General features: G+C 45.9%; 1 protein-coding gene across 2 annotated transcripts; it reads right to left on the reverse strand.

Annotated features, from left to right (window-relative positions):
• Nucleotides 1-735: 735 nt before the first annotated feature.
• SMYD1 (SET and MYND domain containing 1) lies at nucleotides 736-27290 on the reverse strand. Of its 2 annotated transcripts, XM_074865016.1 has the most exons (10): nucleotides 27068-27289; nucleotides 17037-17213; nucleotides 16124-16337; nucleotides 14219-14349; nucleotides 12251-12289; nucleotides 9158-9350; nucleotides 5664-5756; nucleotides 4326-4489; nucleotides 2735-2903; nucleotides 736-1254 (listed from the first exon to the last, which is right to left on the reverse strand). In XM_074865016.1, exons 1-10 carry the CDS (start codon nucleotides 27202-27204, stop codon nucleotides 1096-1098), a joined length of 1476 nt encoding a protein of 491 aa, XP_074721117.1. In that variant the 5' UTR covers nucleotides 27205-27289; the 3' UTR covers nucleotides 736-1095. The 2 variants fall into 2 exon arrangements, with proteins under 2 accessions (XP_074721117.1, XP_074721118.1); XM_074865017.1 differs by lacking the exon at nucleotides 12251-12289 and having other exon boundaries at nucleotides 27068-27290.
• Nucleotides 27291-27718: the final 428 nt, after the last annotated feature.

Here is a 27718-nt window from a genome sequence, read left to right on the forward strand (position 1 = left end):
CTTTCTTGCTATTCTGCTTGAGGAGCAGGTAGGGGAGTCTTGAACAAACCATCCCTTTTCATCTCTTGGCTGCCACTGAAGGTCTGGAACAAACCAGCTGGATCTTGAAATAGATGGGCAGAGAGCAAAGACCTTTTTTTATCTAGATATCCAACCATTGCCCTTAGACTTTTCCTTAGCTCCGTTGGCTTCCCGCTGGCAGCTGATCCATGGACTATCCTGTTTTTGCTCAGTGCAAAATTGATTAAGAACCTGTCTAAGCTGAAAGGCATCAGAGCCCCCAGCTCACCCTGAAGGTGAGCAAAGGTGGATCCCCCTCCCTGGAAACCGCTTGTTCAGTTAGAGCAATCCACACAGCGAGGGCACCACAGCAGTGCAATGGACTCATCTCATGTCCATCTGCTGCCATCACTCCAGGCATTTTCTGATTTGTAACTAAGAAGACTAATTTACACTAATTAATTTATCCTGATGTAGGAATTCCACTTAGTCTTGCTTGCAAAGTGCCCACAGTTTGATGTTGCACTCATGTCAGATGCAGAATCATTTTTCAGCAGTTTTTCATCAGAAAAACACCACTTTACACAAAACACCATCTGTGGCTCTTACTCAGTTTGCACTCAATGCCCACAGGCATACATAACACTTATTGGAACCGGCTTCCCACTTTTACCATCCCTTGATCAACCACCCATGAACATCACTGGAAAGAAATGATGTCATAACAAGGAAGTGATGGGAAAAAAAACACTTTGGAAAGGATCAATTAAAATTTAACCAAGGACTTCAGGATCGGGACTTGGGTAGAGAGAACTAGGTTTCCAGTAAGAATGTAAATAATTTTATAACAGGTTTTTTTGGTTCAATTTTTAATGCTAGTGGTAGAAAAAAGATGTTGCTTCTGCCAGGATCTCTTCTGCTTTGAGCCCTCAGAAGACTTCTCAGGACTTCCCCCCAGCAGGTCCATGCTGTCAGACTGATGCCACTGGAAACAATCCTTGTGGATATATCACATTCCTGTATCTCATTCCCAATGTTTGGAGGTGCCACAGGTGATGTTATCCCACAGGCATGCATTTGTGCCAAGCCTGGGATTTATTCCTTCTTGTGGAAGAGGCTTGGTGAGGTGTCATTGCTGGGTTCAGGCATGACTTGAATCTTTTGATTTTTGAGGGCAGCTTCCCTCATCTTGTAATACATGAACTCATTCTGCTGGAACATGCGCAGCTCCATCTCCGTCTGGACACGCATGACCTGAGGGACACAACAGGTTACAAACCTGTGACACGGGGGATCTTGAAGCAAGTGAATGACACACTGTCTAAAAATGGGGACCATCCTTCAGGGATGTCCTAGGCCATGTAATGACTGATGCACCTTACTCTAGGTGTCCCAGCAGCAGGACCAAAGCTGACTGGACACAGATATCCAGTTACTTTCTCAGACCTGGTTGCCTATGTACTGTGAGGGTGAAGAAGGCATCAGCCCTTCCTCCACCCAGCTCTTCCACAGGCTGCTGGGAAGCCTCACGCTCCCAAACCTGATGCAGGACCTAGAGACAATGCAGAGCTACAGAGGAGTGTGCTTCCCATCCACACCCTGGGCCTGACCCCTGGTGTGACCCATCACCGGGGTGGGGGTCACCTCCTGTGGGAGGAGGCAGCAGAGGAGGAGGATGGTCAGTCCCTCTTTGACCACATCATAATTGCACCCCTTGCATCCCAGGATTCACCATGAGCAGAGTCGCTCCTAGTGCTGCATTATAGCAGAGGCTCAGAAGGGATTTTAGGAAATCTTTTTACACCTGTCTGTGAGTTTATTCAACCCTTGGTTTAGGAGCACAGACACAAGCATGCGCTATATATCCACTATTTTCCTCCTAAAGTAGAGTGGGAAGGGAAATACAGAAATGGAGGTGGGGTCTAGCCCTCTGCTATATATAGGGAAACAGTCAACAGACATGTTGGCTTTAGGTACTAGATACTCATTTTTCTGATGATATAAAATGGCACTAATAAAAGTTATAGCTCTGCTATAACAGGGACTAAGACATCAATAAAGGATTTCAGTTGGTATCATGTAATTTTTTTGGCTAATAAAGGAGAATGCTGTAAAGCCAACAGGTCACATCAGGTGAGTTAGAGGCTAAAGAAATTACAGATCCCCCTCTACAATTGTAAATGGTTCATCATAAGTGAGCGCATGTAATTCCCTGGGATCTGCAGCTCTTGACCCTAAGCTAGGACATAGAGCTATCAGTCATTTGAGGAAAAAAATGCACTACAGCTTAGAAGGACTGGGGAATGGTAAATAAAGAAGAATGAACACTGATAAAGAAAATCAGTTGGTAAATTTGGAACATCAATGATACATAATTTGATATAGTCAGGTTGTAATGCCATCCATCCAAGAGCAGCAAAATCAGGCTGTTTGAAGAATGGGAGGCTCTGTCCTTGGGCATAGCACTTTCAGAGAAGATTCTTTGGGGCTCAGCAGCTATTTTTAATGTATCTCCTGGTGCAGGATAAAAGCTATTTTTCAGGGATGAAAATTTCCCATAGGAAGGCGCATGCACTTCTCAGCAGACTGTAACATAATCTAGAGAAAACCACAGCACTAGTAAGAAGCAGTCAGTACTTGATACAACTCTCAGCTCTTACACGAGTTGTTTCCACCACTTGAACATAATTTTGCCCAGACGGACAGCAGAGACAACACAGAAGATGACACCTACCTCCAGGTCTTTAGTAATAGGGTGGGAAGGTCCATGGGTTATCAGGAGAATGGCATAGGCTTTACAGATCAAGCCATGTCCAGCTTCAATGAGACCTGCATGCCAGTGAGTCACTCCTGCCCGCATCACGGCCATCCCCAACTGTGCATTGTTGGGATGGTATATTTTCCTGGAAAAACATTGAGTAATTTTAGTTCAGGAAAGATCTGGGTTCACAAATGTTTGTCAGTGACATGATACATTTGCCAAAGAACAGACCGTTTGCTCAAGTGAAGAGGCTATTGCATTCAGTGACACTGAAATGTGCAGCCCTGCTTAGAAAGTTACATGAGGACATGAGTTATATGAGGACATGAGCTGTTGTGAAAGAGGATGAGCAACCTGCGAAAGGGAAAAGTTGGACACCTGGGTTGGAGCATGCCAAGCTCTATCATTCCACATTATTTTGGCACAAACAAAACCCAGATCTGACCCTACAGCCCAGATGGCACTAACTTAACGCTTAATGCAGTGCCTAAACTGAGAATGCAACACCCACCAGCTTTCCATTCAAAGTGGGGAGAGAAATAGGTGGTTCTCGAAACTCCAGAAATGTTCATCTCACCCCCTGGAGATGCATCCCTGCCTCCAGGGACTGTCAGATCACTCCCCTGCGGTCAGTACCTGAGGTCTTAAAGCAAGGAAGGAAATTACTGCAGTCCTCACTCTGGACTGAAAAACTGAGAAACAGGGAGGGGAAGAAATTTCCTCTGTGTCCTTCAATTAGCTCAGTACCAGGGCTGGGACATGAAGTGGTTTGTCAGGCCTGCAAGACAGGGAGGGGACTCTGTTACCCCTCAAAAAAGAACAAAATATCACAGCTCTTTTGGGGTAGAACTGACCAAAAAGACAAGTAATGGGTATGAAAGGCTCTCAGCAGGAGGGTGAATGAGATGAAAAAATGGGCTTTTCTCTCTTCTCTATGGTTTCCATTACTTTATTTTTTTTGCTATTTAATACTCAACAGTCCTGTAGTAAAACCTCAGTTGTAATAAAATACATCATTTTTACTGATGTACAGATTTGCCCTGGAACTATGTGAACTAAGCCTGAATTTCTTTATTCTCACTGGGCTTTGACCACAGAACTTGTGTATACTAATTAGCCAAGACAAAAATCCATGTATTATTCAAGAGCAAAGGGATATCTTGAGTGACAGCCATTTAACACCATTTCTCTTTTCTCTGTAACCTCTCCTTCCTGCAGGGTGCAGGGGAGCAGACCACCTCCTGCAGTGACAGCCTCTCTGTCCTGTACCCAGGCTCTCTGTCTTTCTACCAGGGCAGTCCTGAGATGCTTCTGAGACAAAAAGAAAAGGCTAATGAAAGATGTACCCAAACCATTTACCAGTCAAAATTTAGTAAATCAAGATGTTTGGGAACGCTTGTGCATTTAAGAAGCGGTCTCTCTTTGTCTAGTGATACAATCAGGTCCTAATCTGAACACCAGTACCACTGCCCTGATGGGAGCAGACTAAGAAAATTATTCCTATAATGCACTGCCTAACATTGCATAACCACAGAGAGCTGCCCAAAATAGGGCACAGACATACAGGTAGCCATCCACCATCCTCTTGGCATAGTCAGCTGCTTCCTCAAACATCTGGAGGTAGGAGAGCACCTCGGAGGCGATGCTGAGGATCCTCAGGAGGTAGATATTTGTATCCCCCAGCACAGGCTCCTGTTTCTTCAGGCACTCGCGGCACAGCTTCACGACCTGCACCCGGAGGAAGCAAGGAGAGGAAGGGCAAGTCAGAACACCTTTGGCCCCAAAGCTGCCACACCAAAGCCCTGGGGGTTGCATGGTCCATACCAGTCTTAGAGATCAAGTCAGCCTCTGTGAAGGTTGGGGAACATAGGATATGCTTTGATTTGTTGAGAAACATCAGCCTAGCAAAATGATTGGTGCTCAAAGCTTTCTCTCCCAGGGTTACATTCAGAAAACTGGTGAGGAAAAAGTGATGTCTACTATTCAGAAGAAAGACCCCAGGAGGTTTTCAGATACCAAGTGCCTACAGGACTTTTACGCCCCAACGCCATCCACCCAACCTCCTACAAGCACTTGATGCCATGAATGCTCTTAATGGAGACATGGAGCTGCACTGTCCCGTGCCTGTCTGCTCAGCTGGGTCACATCTGCACCTAGCCCTGACCCAATGTCCAGATTTTTGCTCTGGGGGGCTTCAGCCTTTTCCCAAAGTAAGTTCAAAGCCTGAGGCTGTTGCTCAACCTGGAGTGTTTTCCTAAAGCTGTTACACTCTGAAGAGAACAATTAAATATTTCCCGGGTCAGCAAAAGAGGGAGAAAGGAAAAAATTACTTGAGATCTTTTGCCCATGTGGCCTGTGCTTCAGGTGGGACATAGGTTTCCCACACCACACACCCATCCTCAGCACCCGACAAATGAGCAACAAGTAGGAGGCCAGGAGGTGAAGAGGAAAACAGCACAGGCAAACACAGCCCACAGCTTAATGTGGTAAGTCTCCAGACTGTCCTGTCCCTCTCCCAGAATCACTATCCTTTTTATGAGGTTACTTGGCAGAGCTGACTCCTTACACTGACCCTGTAACTCATGTTTTTCACCCAGGAGGCCCCTGGTTCAACACCTGTGTCAACTGGAAGTGCTAGAAGTCACCTGAATCTCCTTGTATCATCACTATGAAAGAAATCAGTCCAGGATGTTGTCTCAGACGCAGTTGTGCTTTACAGAGGGCAGAAACCAGTGTCAGCTTTCATAATTTGAGCTGCCAAGAGGGCAGGAAGCACATGGGGATATTCAGATTACAGCAATGGGGGTTTGTTTCATCCTTAAATCATTGACGTAGAGAGGGACAAGACCTGCTTTCCCTGGCAGTGCGTATACAGCAAGGGAGCAAAAGTACCAGGACTCACTTCGTGGTAAAGTCCCTCCATGCGGGCCTTGTTGATCTTCTCCAGCGTGTCCTTGGAGAACTGGATGACCTCCTTCACCGTCTCTGCAGAGGGCTGGGGACAACATTAGGAAAACCAGTGAAGAAAATGCACTGCCTGACACATGCTGAAATACCCTGGTTGAAGGGATGCTTGTTCCACAGTCTGGGAACCCAAATCAGCTCAGCGGGATGCTTCCCACATCACCCGCTACCTTTCTACCACTGGCTGTATATCCCACCGTGCCTCTCAGTGCTGCCCAAGACTGGGCTGAAATGGTCCCGCTACCCAGTTGAGAGGTGAAGCTCCTGCTGACTTCAGCAAGAGTGTTGCTCATCAGGATAGTGGCCCTTTTACATCTGGCATGCATAACTGGGTTCCTTGACTCTTCCCCCCAGTTCTCTCCTCTGGAAAAGGGACAGAATTGACCCTGCAATGGGAGGTCTCACGAGACGCCAAATTGGCTGTGAAAGCCACCAGTTGGTGTGTATCAGGTGCTCATAGTGCAGCTGCTTGAGAGAAACGAGACTCCTGAATGAGAGATGGGTGGACTAAGGATAAGAAAGATCACTAAATTTTACCCACTCTTAGAAATGCTGTCATCGGGTCCAAACACCATAAGATGTTGACCTCAGATTTCAGCTGTGTCCAGAGGGTGAAATGTGTTTTCCCACACACCTCAAAGAAGTTTGGATTTCACCATGTGTTTGAAGACAATTCTGATTGATTCTATGATTCTAAGACATGATGCACATCTAGGCATACCTGGCAAAACACCAACCAGCTCATAATTAGCTGCCTCCTCTTCCTTCATTTAATGCTGAAATATAACATTATGATATCCAGCACCATCATTCATTCTCCACTTATCTGAGCCTTTCAAATTTGCATTTTCAAACTATTCTAGCTATTGTGACCTTCCTTTTCATAAATGGGAAATCTGAAATCAGCCCACAATCACGTGACTCCAGGAGCTTGCAGAAAAAGCCTGGTCTGGAGACACGCACTAGAGCCAGAGCACAGGCATGTGCCCAGCAGCCAGGAAGGACCTCTGGGTGCAGATCACAAGCAAAGACTCAACTTTGCAATGAAGAACACAAAGATTTGGAGTCAGGACCATAGGACGGTCCCATTGTCTTTTTCCCACATCTAGTCAATCAGATTTTTGAGGAACCAGTGAAATTCAGCTAGTTGGGAAAAGCTCTTTAAAATTGAGTATGGAAGGAAAACCAGTAGATTTGCAGAGCCATATAGCCCATCTATTTATGGATACATATGTATGTGTAGTGATTTATTATTCTATATTATTAGACTGAAGCTATCATAGCTAATCAGATTTTGGCAGCTGCTTGAGCGGCACACAGGGTTTCCTAGTGAGTAGAGCACATTCAAAGGCAATGTTAACATCAGTGCAAATCACGTCGCTATGCTGTCTGAGTAAAGACTCCCAGAATAGACACTTTAAACAGCACTTCCACAGTGGCTTTGTCTAATAAAAATCCTCTCTTGCATTTACTAGACCCTAAGTCTGTTGCCATTATAAACAATGGGAACTTTGCTACTATTTGGAAGGGGTGAAGGACTGGAGGTCAGAGCGGCTGTTGAGGATGTAAGCTGTCAATCTTGCATATATTCATAGCGCTTTTTCCACGCAGCTGTGAGCGTTGCTGCTCTCAGGCAAGTGAGCCTGAATTCAGAAAATGCAATACAGCCAGCAGCAAGCAGACGTGCTCTGCGGGTGAGGTCAGTCTGGATACTTATTGTCTGTGGATGGACTGTATTTTTAATAGCTGAAATCATGCAGCTTGCATAGTTACAAGCTTTTTCTACACAAGCACTTCAGATTGTGGAGAACATTCACCCAAAAGTGTATGTCTTCCCACTGCGTACTGCAGAGCACCTCTAATGCTCATGAAAAGGGGATGGTGCACCTCACTGCTCGGTCAAGGCTTGATAGCAGATGTTGAATGAGAGCTGAGATTTTTTTATGCCATTCACTGGAGGAGGTGTTTGAAAATACTTCTACAGAAAGTCAGATTAAAATGCTTCTGCATCAGAGGACTGAGCTCTGGGACAGCTTTACATTAGAAGTGGGGAGTTTCAGTAGTCAGGATTAGCTTTAAAATGAAGCTGGATAATTAGTAACAGGATTATATAGCAGGGTCTTTTGCACTAGAGGAGAACTTCACCCATAAAGCAAAGGTCTCCTCTAGTCCCATGTCCTATCTCCCATGGGAGCTCCCTGATATCAGCCTGATCCCGTTTCTCCAAACCTTTCTCAAGGAGACTTATACTCTGCAATATTTGACTTTTCCTGACTGCCACCTATATGAAAGAATAGTCACAGGACTGAGCTTGGCTTTCTGGTAACTGCTGAGCTGGAGGCTGAGGGTTTTGTACTCCTTCCCAGGAAGGTACAGCTCGCTCTCCTCCCCTGGTGGCAGCCCTAGTCTGAGGTCACAGTTCCTCATCTCACCTTTGCTGTTCGGTCCTGCCCCACATCATCCCCTGAGCTGTACTGTCTGCTTCATTACATGACTGCTCAATAGTGCAGATCAATGACTTGATAATACATTAAATTGCCCTGCCTTGCTTTGCCTTCCCTTATAGAAACCCCCTAAGCTAACACTGCCACAGAGGACAAAAATATGAGCAATTATATCCTTGGGCAGAAGAACCAAAAAGAAACTCTTAGAGCTACCAGCATGCTCATAAACTGAAGCTGCTGGCCAAGCATCACATCCCACTGTCGACTGAAAGACACAGCCTTACACCCTCCACTGGATGACTTGTGAGACCTCAAAAAACCCCATAGATTACTTAAAAATGAACAGTTAAACATGTTAATTCTTCACAGTCAGTCTGCTCACAGCAACTGTGCACAAATGTCAAGCGATGGTACAAACTCCCTGTGACAGACAAGTCAGGGACTGGAAGTTTAGGATTCCCACCTTCCTGGAGCCAGTGTGATGGAACACACTTTACAAACCATACAGCCTCAGCAGTGCTGGTTAGTCCTGTCACCAGGAACCACCTGCAACACATTTTCCTTTCTGCTGTTCAAAACTTTGATTCCCTTTCAGTTCCTCAAAAAAATCCGCAATCTAAATGCCAGCATTTTTCTCATCTCTAGACCTAATTTTTCCATATTTTAGCATTCTGCCTGTTGATGGACTTTTAGGTTAAAGTTAAAGGCAACATCTGTGGGTTTTTTAAAATTAAAAACTGCACTTATGTTGCATAATAGGGATTAAACTGGCCTTGCATGGTGGGCTTGAATTGGTGGTGTGCTCAATCAATGTTCAGTTCCGTTCTCATTTTTTACATTGGCACTAGGCAGGCTTCTGCCAAAATCTGACTCTGTTCCTATCAAGAGTGTGCCTGGGCTGAGGAACCACAGTCACACAGACACACAGATGTCTTGGTGGAGGAGCCGCAGCCGCTTCTGGGTTCAGACACAGCAGGACAAACCATACCTTGCTTTCCCCCGCCTTCGCTGCCAGCATCAGGTCGTCCTTGATCTGTTTCTTGCAGTGCTCACAGGTGCAGTCGAAGTAATACTGCTTCTTCAGCTGCTTCCGCCGCTCCTCGCTCACATTGAGGAAATCCACATAGGAAACAGTCAGCTCATCCCCTGGAGAAATCTTGCTCAGTGCCCGCAGTTCGATCCTGAGTGCAAAGGAGACAAGATGTGGACTTAGAGAAGCAGCAGAAGCGAAGGTGAAGCCATAGAGCCATCAGGGACAAATCCTGCGACCTGCCCCCGCCTTGCAGAGATGAGCCTTTGCCCTAAGGTACTTCAGGAAGGCAATGCAGAGATGGGCAGCAGTCTGGTTAACTGAATACAGAGTAAAAAATGGTCACACCAGTTTTTCCTTCCCCTCTGCAAGTCCCTGGCAGGGGTACATAAGGGTCCGAGCTAGAAACAGATTATGGCTCGATTACTTTATCCGGATGGGCACTGAACCTAGACATAAGCTTTTAATATGTTGCAGGAGATCTCACCAGAAGAAAACCCTGAGATCAGAAATACCCAACAAGCTTTACAAAATGCTGAGTTTGGACTTTGGGTCTTTTTTTAAGTACTGCTTCGCATGTTCCCCGCACATCCCTGGCTAGACTCCCAGATCCCAAGCTGTGCTGCTTTCAGTATCATTTTCACTCCAAAAAGTTAAGACAAATTCCCTCTTGGTGCTGGGTAAGAGATGTCGTCATCCCATTCATGCATCTCTACATACAGGCTTAGCAACAATTCTCTGGAAATAGTCTATTTTTTAATAGCTCATTTGATCTGATGCCTATTGCTAATATAAACCACAATTCAATTGCCAGTCTCTGTTACTAAACCAAAATCCACAGCAAGCCTTTGATGACAGGCTTTTGGAAAGCCGGACCTTTGCACCTGCCTTCCTCTCATGTCTTTCCCTGCAAAAGGTCTTAACGTGGACACTCAAAACTCTTGCTGTTTCACTCTACACACTTAATCTCCCAGTTACTCTGGGCCATCTCTCAGTTGCAGGGACTGGACAGGCACAACTGGATGAAGAATTTGGCCAGAGTGGGAAAAAACTCCATCAAATACCAACTGCGAGGTGGTTCTTCTATATCCATCTATTCCCCCATCTACTAGTGACTCTACCCATGATTAGAAATAATTCACTGCACTTGAGACTGGTGACCTTAGGCTCTCTGCTCAGACCAGTTAGTTGGTTAAACACATTTTTGCAGGCAGGCATACTTACTGGTTATCAAAATGACCATTCCCATGGTCTGAGCTCCTACCCTATCGTCACACTACTGTGTGGCGCGTCAGTCCTGGGACTCCCTCACCGTGGGCAGCGTGCCTTGATCGTCCTCCTGCCGAGCTGAACAGCACATCTGATGTACACGCCTGCTACAAGGTGGACTTGGGGGGATCTGCTGGCTCCCACCTGAACATGAGTGGCTTTAGATGGGACCCAGTGAAGGTGTCATCAAAGGCATAGGTGGCATAGGACCCAAAGGTCTCACCAGGTGCATTAAAAATAAAGTCTTCTGCAGAGGACATGACTTTTTCTGTGTGATCATATTTCTGCAAAGGGATTGTAATTCCCTTGTAATTCCTGTCACAAACTGCCAGCCCTAAGGGCGTAGCTCTGAGCCTTTGAACTGTGCTAAAGCTGCTGTGAAAACTACTCTCTGAGACTGGTCTTGACCTCCTCTGGGTGTTAGATCATATCAACAGCATATTTCATACAAAATTTTTCACTAAACGTGCCATCATCACGAAGGGCAGCTATTAGTTATGTCGCAACCACAGGAAAATGCCAGCCAGAGAAAGGTGCAACCTGCTACTCCGGGAGAAAGTGCATGAAAAAGAGCAATTCCCATCAGAAAGGTTTACAGATATAAACATTCCTGTTCACACTTAACAGGATCCTCGTTAAAGTGAGTCATGCAACCAGAGAAGCAAAATCAAGCCTCTGACTTTTATGATGCCCCTGATAGCCTAAGCACCGTAGGTATATTTTAAGCAGCCATCCCTTGTGTGGAGGGGATTTATAGCATTTGGGATAAGCCTGGAAACACATGGCATATTTTAAATGCTATAGTTAAAGAGACACTCTCAGCCGAGAGCACCCCACTGAGCTTGTCCCATGCTCTTTCCCCAGTGTCTGCCCCAAGCACCAAGGACCTTGAAAGATGCAGGCACAGCAAATGCCTGATAGTTCAAAACTCAAATTGCCCCAAAATAGCAACTCTAATCAGAATCTAATTATTTGCCCCTTTTTATGGTCCTATCTATAATGCACCAAGTAAGCATCAATGGTGAAGAAGAGCACTTCAAAAGTATTTCCTGTCTTATTTGAGGAAATTGCGTGTTTGCTAGAAAATAAAGTTTAAAGACAACAGTGTCCCTTTAACAGGACCAACTATAATACACCAAGTGCAGTAAGCTAAGCATATATTTTTTTTGCATATATTTTTGTGATTTCTTTAGTTTGGACCAGGTAACAGTGGCATCATTAAAAGGTAAAACATTAATCATGTATTACAATAAAAAAGGATGAAACCTACATCTCACAGTGTTGCTACTGTAGTTAACGCATTCAACGGACACCGTTTGTTGCAGAAGAAACGTGGACTATTTAGTATGTCAGTAATGCAATCATTTCTCATCTCCTAATACGCAAGGTTTTATTTTGGGCTGCACAAGATTAGCAAGACCTTGTTCTGACTTTCATGCTCTTGCTGTAGTCAGGGGAGGAGAAATGAGAAGTGGAGAGGGGAAATACTGACAGGGAGGAAGCCAAGGGAGAGGGTGGGAAGGCAGAGAGGGAATTTGCCGTGGGGGAGACAGTCACAGTATTACCATCACCACTATCATTTTAATTTACTACAAAATGCAGAGTTAAGTAAAGTTTGGGTTTAGTGGGGCTTTACATGGGGGAGAAGTTCAGGAAACAGGGAAAGTGAAATTTTCTACAAACAGAGGGAGCCCCTTGGGCTGTTTGAAGCTTTTCCATTAAACACGGGGCATGAGGGGTACAGGGCAAGGAGGGAGGATGATGCTTTCAAGACCGACCCACCTCATCTGTGTGTGGAACATTGACCTTACAGCCTCATGACTGAAAGACAAAACAAACATCTACAGTTTACACAGGTACAAGTACAACAAAAAAAATAAATGGGTACACGGTGTAGGGCATCAGGTCATCGTCCTAATGGGAGACAAGGGGGCTCCCTGTGCCTGGCTCATGTTTCACTGCATGAGAGCTTTGCTTTTGCTACGCAGCTGCCATAACTGAACTGCCTGTCACTGGGCCATGGAGAACTGCCCTGGCACTGTGATTTTAGGAGTGGTCTCAGCCAGGGGGTGTGCAAAACCCGCTTCTGACCTTTGGCAGGCACAAGGGGGCTAGTTCTCCTGCACAGAAATGTCTCATCAGTCATCATGCTCTCTACCACACAGCTTGAAATGGAAATTAGACTGGGATATCAGCAACAAGGACTATGCTCTGTGTGATGAGTTTAGTGGGTCCTCAAGTCTGGTATTGTGCCTTGAGCACTGATAGAGAGCTCAGTTTCCACAACAGGGGCTTATCATCAGGTTTCCATAGAAAGACAAGAAACCTTCGTAATTTACCCAGCCAATAAGCAGATGGTCAAGTTTAAAGTCAGTAACAGGATATATGTGGGAGCTTCGACAAGCTGCCAGGCAAACAAAATACCATTCCTCTACTTACCACCCAGAAACTCAGACTTCAGGGTTGCTATCACTGCTAGTTACCTCCTCCACTTCCCAGGCTGGCTGGAGAGGTTCTCCATCATCCCACTATGGATCTGATCCAGGGCAATTAGGTATCAGAGCACAGACTCCAATCTGACTGGATCAGACACTATTTCCCATCAAGGTAATCATACCAATGCAGTTTTGTTTTCTCTTTGCTCATTTATCAGCTGCTTTATAAATGCTGGTACAGTTTTATCAGGTAAAAACAGCAGTGATAACTGGAGCGCACAAGCAATGTGTTAGTTAAAGAACAGAGGCGGGGGGGTTAATTTAAGAGGACTAAAATTTGGTGAACATGGGAATTTGTAAAATCTGAGCGGAAAAATTAGATGAAATACTGTGGCTGTGCAGTTTTTGGCAAGCAGTTTCCCACAGATGATGTCTTCACATGATGCAACTTGCTGGATCAGCAGCAGTTTATACCTGTTATGGCCTGGAGGCTGGGAAGGGCAGAGCACCCCTCCCGCAGGCTGCCCCGAGCACTGAGAGCAGCAGCCTCCGCTCCCAGCTCTGTTGAAATGTTCTTGTATTTCCCACTTAATCTTTTTCCATCTCACATGTCTCGCAGAAGTTTTCTGACAGGACTTGGGTGGGAATGGGGAATGCCCAGCAGCTTGGGGCATCCTGCACCCGCAAGTGACTGGGTTTGCAGATAACAGTCACAATTGTCATTAAGATCCCATTGCTAAAGAGTTAATCAGTGATTAACAGAGATGATACACTCTCACAAAGATGAGGGTTGTGTTATGAATTGTTATAAAGACATCAGCAGATAGTGATACACAGCTGATTGCAAGCTTTGGTTATGAGAAACTCTTGGACTGTGGACTCGGTATAATCTTTAATAAATAATATTTAATAAATTATTAACCATAATTGCTCCTTAACTACTCATAAATAAAGTCTCGATATAAGGGGTGATCTAGTAGGCATCTATTTAGTACTTTAAATTCCTATTTTCAGTCTGGTTTCAAAACTCACAGAAACCAGGGAAAAATTCTTTGCTGGTTCACTGGATCTGGGGTCAAACCTTGTGTATTTGTTTAGTGCATCAGACAATAACTTTTAAAATAAAATAATGAGAGAGAAAACAGTTCCTCTTTAGAAAGAAAATCCTGATATTTTTTTTTTTCTGAGCTAGCGAAGGAAACAAGAATGAATAGATTTTCTGGGGCAGGGATCTGACACTGTGGGGTTAGCAGAGTCTGCTGAGGTGCCCCTTAGGATGCATCCCCGCTGCACCTGAGGAAAGAAATCCACTCACTTGCCATTGTTGAAGATGACGGTACAGTTGGGCCAGCAGTCATGGTTGGCTTGGCAGAGATTGGGGAAGATTCCCACACCAACAGCCTGCAGTCCTCGTTGGTCACTGAGGGTAAAGCCATTGCAGTTGATCTAGTCCCAAAACATAGGCAAGAATAAGCATTAAAGGAGAAAAATCTGAACTCAGCTACATTCAGGATTTCTCAATTCCTGCTGATGCTTTAGAAGAGGTACATCTCCAGCATCCCATCTCCAAACTTTAAGGAGGAAGGAGTGCCTACAAGATCATGGCAGAAGGTAGTTGTAGAAACAAGATCTTTAGTTGGGATAAAACATCAGACGAGAAGCAATGCAGGACTTATGCAGATGGACCAACTCAGAGCAGAGCTGAGTAAATGCTGCAGAGTATTTGCTGTTAATATCCATTTTGGATGTCTAAGATAGATTTGGTTTGACCATGCATTGGTTTCCTTATATTCACTTCCTGCAAATAATTCAGAAAAAGGTCACAGGTAAATGAATTTGAGGCAATTCAAGCAGAGCATCGGCAAAAAGCAAAGTTCACGCTTATTAAAACAGGTATCAGTTAGAAATTAACCTTGAGAGCTGCATTCAACCTGGTCATGTTTGCTGGGTGGCCCATAGAGATTATAAAAACCAATTACTACTGTTTGTTATGAGCCCCAGACAATTTTCAGAATGGCTACTTTTGGGTGACATATAGGCCAAGAATAAATTATTATACTTTTCTATACGGTACGTTATTATCACATATGAACAGAATAGTTTTCAGCTGCAAACATAAACACAGGAAGTATTTGCAAAGAGAAAATGCGATAGGATATACCAAATGAAATAACTAACTAGGCTGCTAATTATTTTACTCTGTTAATAGTTTTATTTCCTTTCTTAACTGATTCTGTACTTTATCTGTACTTCTTTATTTCTGCATGGACCAGTTATGTCAGTCACTAGCACATAGTTCTCCCTGCGCCCAGTGGACTGAATGTTGTTTGCGGCGTGGGTACCAAAGGATGCTGTGTCCCCTCCCTGTGTCAGGGCTGGCAAAGCCAACTCCTCCGCCACACCAGCCATGGGCATAGGTGCGAGCAGAGCGTGTGTCTCAGCTCAGCTCACCCTGGCCCCTTGGGCAGTGCTGCTAGCTGAGGGGATAGTGCAGCCCAGGATACACCAACCTGTGCCAGGGATGGAGGCAGAGCAGCTCAGCCTGAACTGGCTTCTGAGAATTTCCCTCTCTGCTACACTGAGAACAGAAATTCATAGTTAACAAGTTAGTAATGGATATTATTAAACCTATTTAGTATATTTTACCTATTTTTATTTTATATATATATATTTATAATGCACATGTAAAAATCCAATGCACACAATATATAATAGACATTAATGTATATACTAAACCAGATCTGCTATATTCAAATATATTCTAAGTATATTTACTAAAACTATATTTAAATAGATTTTCTCGGCTCTCCCAGGTGCAGAGAGATACCCAGTGGGACTTGTGATGACAATGCAGCACCTATGGTTGAGCGAGCCACTTGTCTGCATGTTTAGACAGATAAAATGTCTCAGACCTTGCCCTTGCCGTGCCTCAGTTTCCTAGTGTCAGTGCAGAAGTGATGAAGATGTGATGCTGTTCTGAAGGTTAGGAAGATGTGTTATGAAGTGCCAGTGTCAGTGCAGAAGTGATGAAGATGGGGAATGGGCAGTATTCAAACTGCCTGCAGCTAATGTCAGTCTTGGCTATCCCAACCGCTATGGCCTCTTAAGGGCAAGAGAGGGATGAACTTGGGCATCCTCAACACAGGCTGGTTGGAGACTTTCTCCAGGAAGCTGGCATTAAAATCAGCCCCCTGTTTGCAACCCCACCCCTCCAACGTACCACTCCAAATATGTGGGAGATGTACTGCATGCCGAACTGCTGGCTCTGGGGTGGCCAAAACTCGAGGAAGCTCTCAATGTCGGCACGGAGCTCCTTCTTCTCCTCCTCACTAAAGCTGTCCACGTGGTTCTGCAGGTCATCGATGGAGACCAGGCAGCCCTCTGACAGCCCGCTGCCTTCCCTTTCTATCTTCCACATGATGCGGGCAGCCAGCCTGGACAGGACAGGAGAGAGCCCCAGGCATTAGCACCACTGCCACCCAGTGCAAGGAGAGGGACCAAAGGACCACTGAAATTAATTTCATGGGTGGAAAATTGTGTGCAGACACACAGACTGAAACAGGCTCAGCATCGGATGGCTGATGGCTGGTCACCATCCAGGGGCTTTTGAAGGAAATGGAGATATAGGGTTTTGCCCCAGCATCTATGCTCTCATCTGCAAAAGTGCTACAGAGCACCAGATCCCCAGCCTTCCATGACAGCTCTCATTTCCTTGAGGATTCCTCTCATTTTCTTATGATAGAGCCAAGATGTGAATACAAATCAATGTATCCTGTAGACAAACTGGGGGACAGTCCATCTCCTCTTGCACTTTTCTACCTACTCCCCACTTTCCCACACCTCCTAAACCACTCCGGGCAGGTTTGCCTCACCTCACCATGTACAGCTGCAGTAGAGTTTTTGGGGCCCAGCATCAAAAGAAATGCAGAGGCACAACCCCCTCACACCCCAGATGCTCCTCCAGGTCCCCATCCTCTCAGCTCAGGGATGCTCCTGGCCTTTCCCAAACCATCTCCCACATGTATCCCGCTCAGATCAGGCCACCTGGCTCTTCCTCACCACCCTCCGGAGGGACGCCCTGTCCTCTCCCACTGCCCCAGGCTGCTGGCTCAGCCCCTGGGGCCAACTCTCACCTGATGTTTTCGGTGGGTGCCTTGCCGTGCTTCTTGATGGCAGAGCACTCATTTTTGTGGTTCAGCCAAGCCGCTCTCTGGCAGGTCCGGTCGCAGTAGTAGGCAAACTTGCACTGGCCGCAGCGGTGGAGCCTCTCCTGCCGTTTGAAGCATGTGTGACAGATGACGTGCGTCAGGCTGGAAAGACAGAAGGACCCGTTGGCTGGTACCTCAGTGAAGGGCCAGCTCCACCCAGCGAGGGTCCTGCCAGCTTTGCATCCCTGGCGTCCCCAGAGCAACTAAGGGCTGACGCTTCAAGATTTTTTGGGAGGATTAAGAAGCATCCCACCCAGCTTAATCCTTGAGTGCTTGCCCAGTGCTGTTGCTTTTCTGTTTGGCTACATCAAAGAGACAAATATTTTGTTTAACGGAGGACAGCAATAAAGCATTCCCCAGCTCTCAGCCCTCTTTGTCTGCAGCTCATCTGCTCTTCCTCAGCACCGCCGCTGTTAAGAGGATTTTCAGTCTGTTTTCATATTCTGTCTGGCCCATGCTGAAGCATCAGCCACCCATTTGCTGAGCAGAAAGCAGATGCCTAGTGAGTCTGTGGCTCAGGCGAGCACAAAGAATGTGAAGACAAAGAACCAGCCTGAGAGCTTCACCTGTCTGCAAAGCCTCTGAATTTGGTTGAAGTGAACCCTCCGCACCCCAAGCACTATTCCTGGGCCCCACATGGACCAGGTCACAAAATGGAGCAGTGGCCACTACCATGCCCAAGAGACTTAGGAGAACATTGCACAAGAGGCACCAAACAGGAGCATGGCCCTGAGCAGTCCTGACTGCTCTCCTGAGCTTTCCTTAGGCACAGGACACTGTGGGGATAAAAATACACATCAGAAATGCTCTGCTAGTGAGCAGACCAGAGGTGTATCACAATGAAGAAGACTGATAGATCAAAGTGGTTGCATAGGGAAATCCTGGGTTTGTGCTGCTTGAAACCAAGATATGTTTCCATGGAATAAAACTTCTTTGTGTCACCAGGCCAAAGGTGTAGCTGTACAGGAGGTGTTGCACTTGACAATTGTGGCATTGTGTTGGAAGCCAACAGAACAGCCTCCTCCAAGGTAGATCTCACCATAGAGTGTTTTATGTCTTCTCCTCCTTCCTTCGGTTGTGCCACATGTCTCCTGGCTGTCCACCATCAGGAGACAGCAGCACATAGCCCCAGGTTGGGTGGGTTTGGGGTTCTCCTGGTCTAAATGACTCCAGATAGATGCTCAGCATGGACTAGTAAAGGTCTGAGGGACCAGGCCAGGCATGGCTGCTCAGTAGATCCCCAGGCATGACTGCCAAGGGACAAGTGGATTTTCAGCTGCTCAGGGATGGACAAGAAACACCAAACAGCTGAAGACAGAGGAAAGATGAACTCTCAAGAGCTCACAGGAGCTGGGGTAGGACATGGGGTGGGCTGGCTGTAATGCCAAGTACTTGCATTTATTACCACTGTAAGATTTTATTAATAAATCCTGGGGATCTTTCATCTTCACAAGGCTGGTACTTTGCTGAGCTGAGAATGTCAACAATTTAGTGCTGGTCAGTGGCGCAGAATATGCTGCCAGTGGGAGTGTTGTTAAACATTCAAATAATGAGCACAGTGCCTGATGTGCAGATGTGCTCAGGGCGTGAAGTCCTCCCTGTTTAGTTCATTGTCAGCTTTAGCACTGTGCTCTTCAGGCCACTTAAAGCCTTCCTGCAGATTTCTCCTCCAAATCCAAAAGTCTGACTTGTCTTTCTCTGGTGCCAGCAAAGTAAGTTCTGTTCACTGGCCATTCCTGCTTCTGGCTCTGCAGTTTAACTAGCTGACGTTACTGTGAGGTACATGGTCACAGGATAACTGAGAAACACCTTTCAAAAGGAGCAGGTTTCTTCTTTGGGGGGGTTCAAAACAGGATTTCCAAGGAGCGTCCTACAATTGTATGTATGTAACTATAACCAAGGGCTGGGCAGGGGAGTATATTAGAGGATACTGATGAAGAAGTCTAACCTGACATCCTCCCTCTGGGAGTGTGCAGGGTCCCAGACCAAGACGAGACCTCCCCTATGTGCCTGTCTCACATGTCCAGCTGCTTGTTCCTTTGATGGGAAGGAGAGGGAGACAATTTGGTCTCCTGCCCAGACAACTTTGGGACTTTCCCCTTGATGCTAAAGGATTTTCCCTGCCTTATTTGGTATCCCCAGCTGCCTGATTCTCCAGGCAACTGCCTACTTCATCTCTGCCTCCAGCCAGGCTGGACAGTATAAGAGAATTTAAATTCCCATCACTTAGACACTGCTGGTCCCAGGACAGAGGTTCTCCTCATTGCAAAACACTCAGTGACCACAGAGGCTTCATTACCAAGGGAACATTGTCATCACACACAGCCCATACTGGAGAAACTGAGGAACAAGGAAATAAAAAAATTATTGATGATCACATGAGGAGGATGTGCCACAGACAGGAATCAGACCCACAGCCCCAGAATTCCCAGCCCCAAAACTGTCCTGCCTCTCCACTATATAGATATATATAAACATACATATGCACACTTATATCTATCACAGTACATTTAAAATGCACTTTCATTCCTCTGGCAGTATTGTGTGAGATGCTGACACAATCCACTCTGTGCCTCGGCTCTTGCAGGATTAAGAGGGCCATTGATTTAAAGCAGAAGACCATTGATTTAAAGCAGAGGACCATTGACTTAAAGCAGGACAACCTGCAGTAGACAAAACTCTGTGTGAAAATGAGGTTTGGAAGATGACAGTAAGCAGTGCTGGAGGGAGTCTGACGCAAGGTAACCACCCGGGATGGGGCAGGGGGGAGCATGTGTCCAGGAAGGGGGATGCAGCCAGCTCTATTAAGTCAAATGAACGAGCTGGGAGCTGGTGAGAAATGCGAGGCTGTGCTCTGTCAGCTGTCAAGTCAGGGGGGTAGAGAGGTGCAAGAGAGATTACACTCCTTGTAAGGCAAAGGAGAGCCAGAGAGCTGATAAAACCCGCGTGGGTATATTGTGCTGGGAAGCACAGGAGGTATCTCATGCAGGGAATGGGGGTCCCTCCTGCTGCCTGTGTGCTTTGAGAGCAGTCAGAAAGAGAAAAGGCAGCTCAAGAAGTTCCCCTGTAAAGAGGAGTGACAGGTTAGAGGGGAATATGGTGCAGCAAAACCCAAGTCCTCAAATAGAGGCTTGTCTCCCCCCAGTTCACCCTCTGAGAACAGAAAAATACTGAAATGCTGGCTTTACATTTTGCTGTTTATTGCATAAGGTGTCCAGAGTTTCCAAAGCAAACCTAGCTGGTGGAACTTACTGCCAGCCCCAGAAATCCCTCATTTTTAGAAGATGCAGAAATGCACAAAAAGAAGTTGTACAAGATTTCCCAAGGAGGTGAAGGAACACTTTATGTGGTATTGAAACTGCAGACACGATTACTCATAGGTAATCAAACTGGTGGGTATAAGAAATACCACGTCTCACAAAATCCTCGTGGGATCCTCCCTGCTCAGAGAGGGTTTAAAAGAAAATTGGATTTATTGGTAAGTGTGCATTACCAGGACTGTAGAGGCTTGGGCTCAACTTGGTGCAGAAAAAAATCAGGAGGCACAGGTATTTGAGATCTATTGCCTTAATCTTCAACAAATGTTGCTTCAGCACCACCTGACCCTGCAAGCACCTGAATCCCCCAGGTGCCTCCAGGCTGCCATGCAAACCCCTTGCTGTCCCAGGGGCACTCAGAGCCAGGTGCCCCAAACAGGGATGGCAAAGTGGGGCTCTCCCTTGGCCCCAGGACTGGACCTTATGGCAGGCTCTGATATCATCTGTCCTGAGGTAGACAACACCAAGGACACCAAAGGCTTGCAGCAATCCACAGTCTCCCCTGACATCCCCTCTGCAATGGTTAAGGTCCCCCAAAGACAGGAGCAGCCTGAGGTTAAACCCAAGTCTCAGCCTGTGGAAATCACTGATCTATAAAGCTTTCTCTGTCTGGCCTAGAAAGTGTTTATCACAACCCAAAATGGCTCCAGGTGGCCCAGATGGAGCTTCCTCTCCCTGTAGAGAGAGCAGCCCATGCCCACGTGGTCAGGATGCTTCCTGGCCAGGCAGCACTGAAGGTTTCTGGGGAGACATTTGGCACCTGCCCAGGAGCCCTGAAGGTTTGAACCCTTACAGACTCAGAGATCCGCTCCCCTTGCTTTAACATGGGGACAATACAACCGCTTTCTGCTGTGTCTATGTACACCATGGCCCCTGGGGTGATCTCCAGCCATTCATTCACTGCCATCTTCCACACATAGTGAGAATTTCTTTTTTTTACCCTGTCCAAAAGCAAGATCTTCATTAGCACAGTGATTTCTCCAGCCTGTCCAAGCCTTGCCAGGTCAGGGATTTAGGACTTACTTGGAGGGCAGGTGCCACTGACTGACTCAATAAATTACTTTCTTGGGAGTCTCAGGTTTCCTTGGCCTCTCATCCAAGCATCAACTGAGCTGAACTCTCAGGGGCTCATGAGCTCTGATGTTACATAGATGAGACGCACAACTACTACTAATCCTGGACGTAGCTACAGTCATAAAAGCAATGACTCAATGTGCCAGTCAATAAATGCAAGAGGTGACAGAGCACTGTCAACTAAACCATGGCTCCTGCAAGCACAGCTCTTGGTGAAAGCAGAAGAAGCAAATAGCTCTTGTGACTGCTTGGATTGGATTCAGACAGATTAAGATCTGTTGGACCTGCCAGGACAAAGGGCTAAGCACTGCCATAGGAAATATATTAACCTCATCTCTGACACATGCATAACCCAAACATTTGCCAACCATTTCCCATCCAGCACCCCAGCATCTCATTCACTAATCTGGGAAAACAAGGTCCAGGTAGATGACATCAGTTGCTCTTCCCTTATCCACCAACGCTGTAACCCATTGTAGAAGGCCACCAAATTTGTCAGGCACAATTTGCCCTTAGTGAAGCCATGTTGGCTGCAACCAATCACCTCCCTCCCTATTTTCCACGTGCCTTAGCATACTTTCCAGGAGGATCAGCTCCATGATCTTACTGGGCACAGAGGTGAGACTGACTGGCCTGTAGGTTGACAGAGATATATCAGGCATCTCCAGGCCCATAGGAAATGCAAACTCTTTCAGGCTTGAGAGCCAACTGACAGGCCAGAGGAGAAGGTCACATACTGTACATTGAGCCCAGGCAGTGGGAATGCCATCGTCCTGAAGGTGGCTGTGAGGAAAGGAGTCCTGGGCTCTTCAAAGAGAAAGTAAAGAAGGAGGGAAGGATTAAACCCCAGCACGTAAGCAGAGCACTAGAGTAAGCTTCAGTAAGAGGTCATGCCAACGGGCAATGCACAGGGGCTTGCAAATTGAAAAATGTCCCCAGCAAAGGCAGATTCCTTGAGAAGGTATATTTACAACCTTCTGCATCTATTTTAGGGCAAAGTGGGCTTAACAGTGGTGTTTTATGAGTGTTATTTCAGCTGAGAACGGCAAGGTTGATTCAAACACAGATCAGAGAGTGTGTCTGCACTTTATCCAAACAGCAAAATACCAGAGATCACACTGAGATCTGCACTCCCTTTCAATCAGTATTCACTGTCTCCCTAACCAGCCTGCTCTAGTTCAAGTAGATGTAATGGGCTTGATGCAGGAGTCAATGCCAGGTAACCACTGTGTCAAGTAAAAGGTTACAGAATCATAAAATCATACAATGGTTTGGGTTGGAAGGGACCTTTAAAGGTCATCTAGTCCAACCCCCTGCAATGAGCAGGGTTAGCCCTGTGAGTCATACCCTGGCCTTAAAATCTAAGAAACTATGAGCTGGCTGATGTCTATAGGAACCTTCTCTAGCTTCACTTTTGAGTTTTATGTACTTCTGGACTAAAGGTCTCTGGCACTGGGTAGGAAACTGCTGCTCAAATGACCATCATTGTGTTGAAGAGTACAAGCCCTCACCAGCCTTGATGACTTCAGAGACCTTTAGGGACCTTTGGGGTCCCTGTGACCTTCAGGGGCTACCAGGGTGGGATGCAGTCTGCAGATTTAGACACCCAGATGTGCTCATCTGTACCCTCAGTGTCCAAGTATAGATTCCATTCAGTGGGGTCTGGGAAGCCATCCAGCTCAAAGGTAGGTATCTGAGTTTGCTGCACATTATAGTGCTCCATTGATTATAACGGGCACTTAGGGCTGGATTCACTTGTCTGGACATAGGAGCCTCGTGTTATTTTAGGCTCTGCCGGGACACCCATCTGGCCTGAGAGGAGGCCTGATTCACATAAATCCTGTTTTGTACCTGTCAACCTTAAAAAGATGTCTCAGACACCCTGAGGCGTCTCAAATGACACTAAACACCTATGACAACTCAATCCTGCCCTTAGCTCTATGCACACACTTATAACAGACCTTAGTTTGGGGTGTCTTAATTTGCAAGCAGAATCCCAAAGCATATTGCTGGACAAGCCATCACACCACTCTGTAGGTTGTTGGTTCAGTTAAATTGATGGGTCCTATTTGCTCAGAGTATTATGGCTGATTATAGAGTTTTGTCAAAGAACACACTTCTCCTTTTCCTAGCAAAATAAATTTCTCAACAGCTCCTCAAACTCAGCCTCCTACTAAAAGACAGACATTCATACACTGCAGGTGGTTGACAGTCTCAGGTCAAAATTGCTTCTGCAATTTCTCACATCAGTGTATCGGGCCTTTGCATCATTTAAGCCCAAAGGGTCCCCACACTTTCTGCTGTGAGCACCTAACACCAGGTGCCAAAATTAGCTGTCAGGCTCCCTAGATCCCTGTGCAGTCAGGGCAAAGAGGTTTGTTCTGCCAATAGTCTCTCCGAGTACGAAAGGTAGGTTTCTGCTCTGCAACAGTCCTGTGGAGGGGTTTCTCACTTAGACACCTGAAGTTAAACACCTATAGCAGGTAATGAAAATTTTTCATTTCATAATTATATCCTTCACCAGGTCAAAGGATGATCAGCTGATTTCTGAATAGTAAGACTTCCCACCTCATGACAGCTTTGTGCCCAGGCACACACACAAGCTGCTTTCCATCCTGTAGTATGGCCACACCAAGAAAACTGCGTTGTGTCTCTGAAGAGCTGCTCCGAAAAAGAAATCTGAAATGGACATCCATACAGAAGTTGGTCTCAACAGCAAAATCAGGGGCAGGATTTCAGGGGCTCAGCACCCACACTGGGACCAGACTTCCCAAAGAACTGAGCTCCTCAAAGGACTGCAAAGTACAGACCAACTTTTCCAAGTACAGACCAACTTTTCCAAGTACTCTGCACTCTTGTGCTTCCATGGTGGCCTTTATACACAGAGAAAGCAGAGAGCTCTGTGGAGAATCTGATCACCTAATTGGTAGGACCCGAGCTGAAAAATTAAACCTACCAATCACCAACATTGGAATCCCCTTTCCATAGTACTCATATACATTGCTTTCAGCAAGAGATGAAGATGCTCAGTGGAATCAGGATGATGGAGTCTGGACTTTGGGTTTCCCAATGCAGGGCAAGATCCTTTTTAATAGTGTAGACTCAACACCAGTTTTAGGACCTATAAATGCTTGTTCGTGGGCATGGAAAAACACATGCCTCTTTATTGGATTCTTTATCCATGCAGATGCAACAGCAGTTCTTTCAGGGCAAAACATCCACCGTGGCCTAGTGTGGATTTATTCTTGCAGGTCCTTCAAGGATCCAGGCTACCCTTCCTTGATAGCAATCAGTTCAATGGGGGCTATATGCAATTTAATACCCGGGGATAGCGGTAGAAGGTACGTTCAAAACCAAAGCCCTGTGTGTGTGTCAAAAACATCAGAGCAGTTTTCACAAGAAAAATGCATGTTTCCATTATATCTCAGGCCCAGGATACTCCCTGCCGAGCACTAATCAGCAAGCGTTTAGTTGGCACTGCCTGCTTCGGAGAGTTTGGGAATGCATTTCACCACTGACGTATATGAAGTGCTTTGGAATGAGATGTGCCATGGGAGGGTAAGAGTCCGTTATTGCGCAGCAGCACGAAGAAGAAACAGAGAGGTAAGAATGACTGAAGCCATCCCCATCCTCTGCAGTCGCAGAGAAGGGATGTGTTTACCTTACCCCCTTGCTGCTCAGATCTGTCCACTGGGAGCTAAAAAAACCCAGCCTGGGGAGGGAGGGAAGCACATCTCCCCCCATCCAAGGTTTTTTGTCGGAAACCTAAGCCTAAGACACAGTCTGCAGCCTAAGAGCCGATGTGGTGATAGGTTCTCCCCTTATCTCACATTACACAAGTGACATTTGAAAATGCAGCAAAGTTGTAGCTCTTCAGCACGGGCGGCTCTACTCTAAGCATGATGCTCACAACATTTCACATAGAAGAAAAAAATTCTCAATCAGCAATGAAAAGGCAACATGATTTCAATAGTTTAAAAGATGATCAGTATTTTTAATAAGGCATATGGGAGAAATAATTGTCCATAGGCACTTCCGAAGCAAACACAGTATCACAGCAAGATTCCAGCTAGTGACACAAGTGAAACCTGAAGTACAAGAGCTAAAAGGGCACATCAAGGAGAGATGGTTTTGTCACTAACTACTGTAATTGAGCTCAGGGTTAAGAATTCAAGAACTTAACATTTTAAAATAAAAAAGGACATTTTAATGTGAGCTTTTGCAATGACATAATAAAAACTAAAAAGTGTCACTGCTGCTATTGTAAAGATTCATAAACATGTTCACCCACTGACAGTATAAGGGCAAGGAAAAAGTGAACGACAGACACAAAAAAACCTTATTTCCTGCTCTGTCCATTTAATCCCCAATTCTCTGCTATTGCCAGATCACACAGTAGCATGAATCAGCTTCAGCTACAAGATGACCAGGATTAAAACAGCAGCATGAGCTCTGCTTGTGCCCCAGTCTTCGTTAGCAGAGCTGATTCAATCAGGAAAAGCTCAGCTAGGCAGAATCACTCACCCCATTCAGTGTGCAGGATATTCACTAAAGTCACTGGCAGTTTGGGGCAAAAAATTCAGTCTTGGGGACTCACCATGATGCCCTTGAAGAATGCTCACAAATTTCCTAAGCCCAAATGAAACCCTCAGCCAACATCTAGTTCCTTGGTTTAAAAGTTCGGGCCAAATTCTGTTCTCAGTGCATTATAATGCTGAACAAATTCCATTCATGTCTGAGACTTTATTCTAGATTTATCCCATGGGAGATTAACATAGAAATTGGTTCTTTGTGTCTTTTAGCTTTCAGGGTATTTAAGTGAATCTTCCACTGATCCGAAGGGCAGAAGTGGGCACCTACCAGCCACACTGGCAGCACAGGTTGATCGAATGTTGTTCATCCTTGAAACAAGCAGCAGAAAGGAAAAAACAAGCACCAGAATTCAGTTTGTGGCTACATCATTGTGAACAAAAATTTAAAACCAGTCTCGTGCAAGAGCAAAAACGGAAACTTGTCTCCAGTTAACCTGGCTGGCTATAAATATAAAATCACTTTAACAGAAACAATATCACTCGCAGATCCCCACTACCTTCTAGTTTGAAGGCAGTGGGCCATGAAGCTGCGTGTATGGCTGGGAGGTGGTACACATGAGCAGAGCACAACGTAACCCACTTCTATCACACATTATACAGTCTGAGATTGCTGTACCTGAATCACACTAACTCCTGGCAGTTCACCAGAGCATAACATGGGACCAGTTTTGTGAGGCACTTGAATACACACAAGTATCACCGCATTTGGTAAAAGCTGATGGCACCGAGCACCCTGCAAGATCACATCCTCGAAAACAGATTGCACATATTAAAAGTAAGAAAGCTGATCTGAGCCCTGGGAAGCACATTCACTGTAAGCTGTGAATGTGCCATTACAGAAGTGCTTCTGACTTCTGACTTCCCTTCCCATCTGATGTTGTCCAGATGCTTTCAAACTTTTACCCACCCAGATAGATGAAATTCTGCATCAAGATTACTTTTGGTCCGTGTTTTACAAGTGCTTTTCTCTTACCTATCAAAAACCACGGCTGCATAGGCTGGCTCCGCAAAGATGACATCCCCAGGCAAGAATTCCTTCTGGGCTTTCAAGCCCCTGCCTTTGCCTTCAGACGTGAACACTTCGACTGACTCCATTCCCCCTTTGGTCATCCCAGGGACCCCAAGGCTTGGGAGGTGGGTTTCTCAGAGCAAGCCAAATCTCCGGTCACTCCTGTCAACTTCAACTTGCCGCAAGACCGCGCTTATAAAAGGGCTGGCCTCCCCCCACCCCCGGCCACACCGTTTCCCATAGGAGGGCAAGGGGGTGGGAGCAGGAGAGGCAGGAGGCAGAGATCCTCTGTGCAATATCACCGACCTATGCAGGGAAGGCACAGAGCTGGGACTGCTGCTTCATTAGGAAACCCCTCTCCAAAAAACACGTTTGGAATTGTTTCTCCCAGCCACAAGCAGTTGTATATGTTAAGACTCAGATTAATTTATACTCTACCATTGGAGGGAGAATGGATTCTCTTTGCAGGGTATTTTTAGCAACCACATGCTTCTGTCTCTCAGGAAGCAACAGCTGAGACAGTGGGACGGGGAAGGCTGGTATGCATATTTCTGACCTCTTCCACTGCCATCTGGCTTTTTCCAGAAATTAAACAATGCTGCTTTATTTTTACCC

Source organism: Strix uralensis, chromosome 4 (assembly GCF_047716275.1).
Source record: "Strix uralensis isolate ZFMK-TIS-50842 chromosome 4, bStrUra1, whole genome shotgun sequence".
NCBI lineage: Eukaryota > Metazoa > Chordata > Aves > Strigiformes > Strigidae > Strix > Strix uralensis.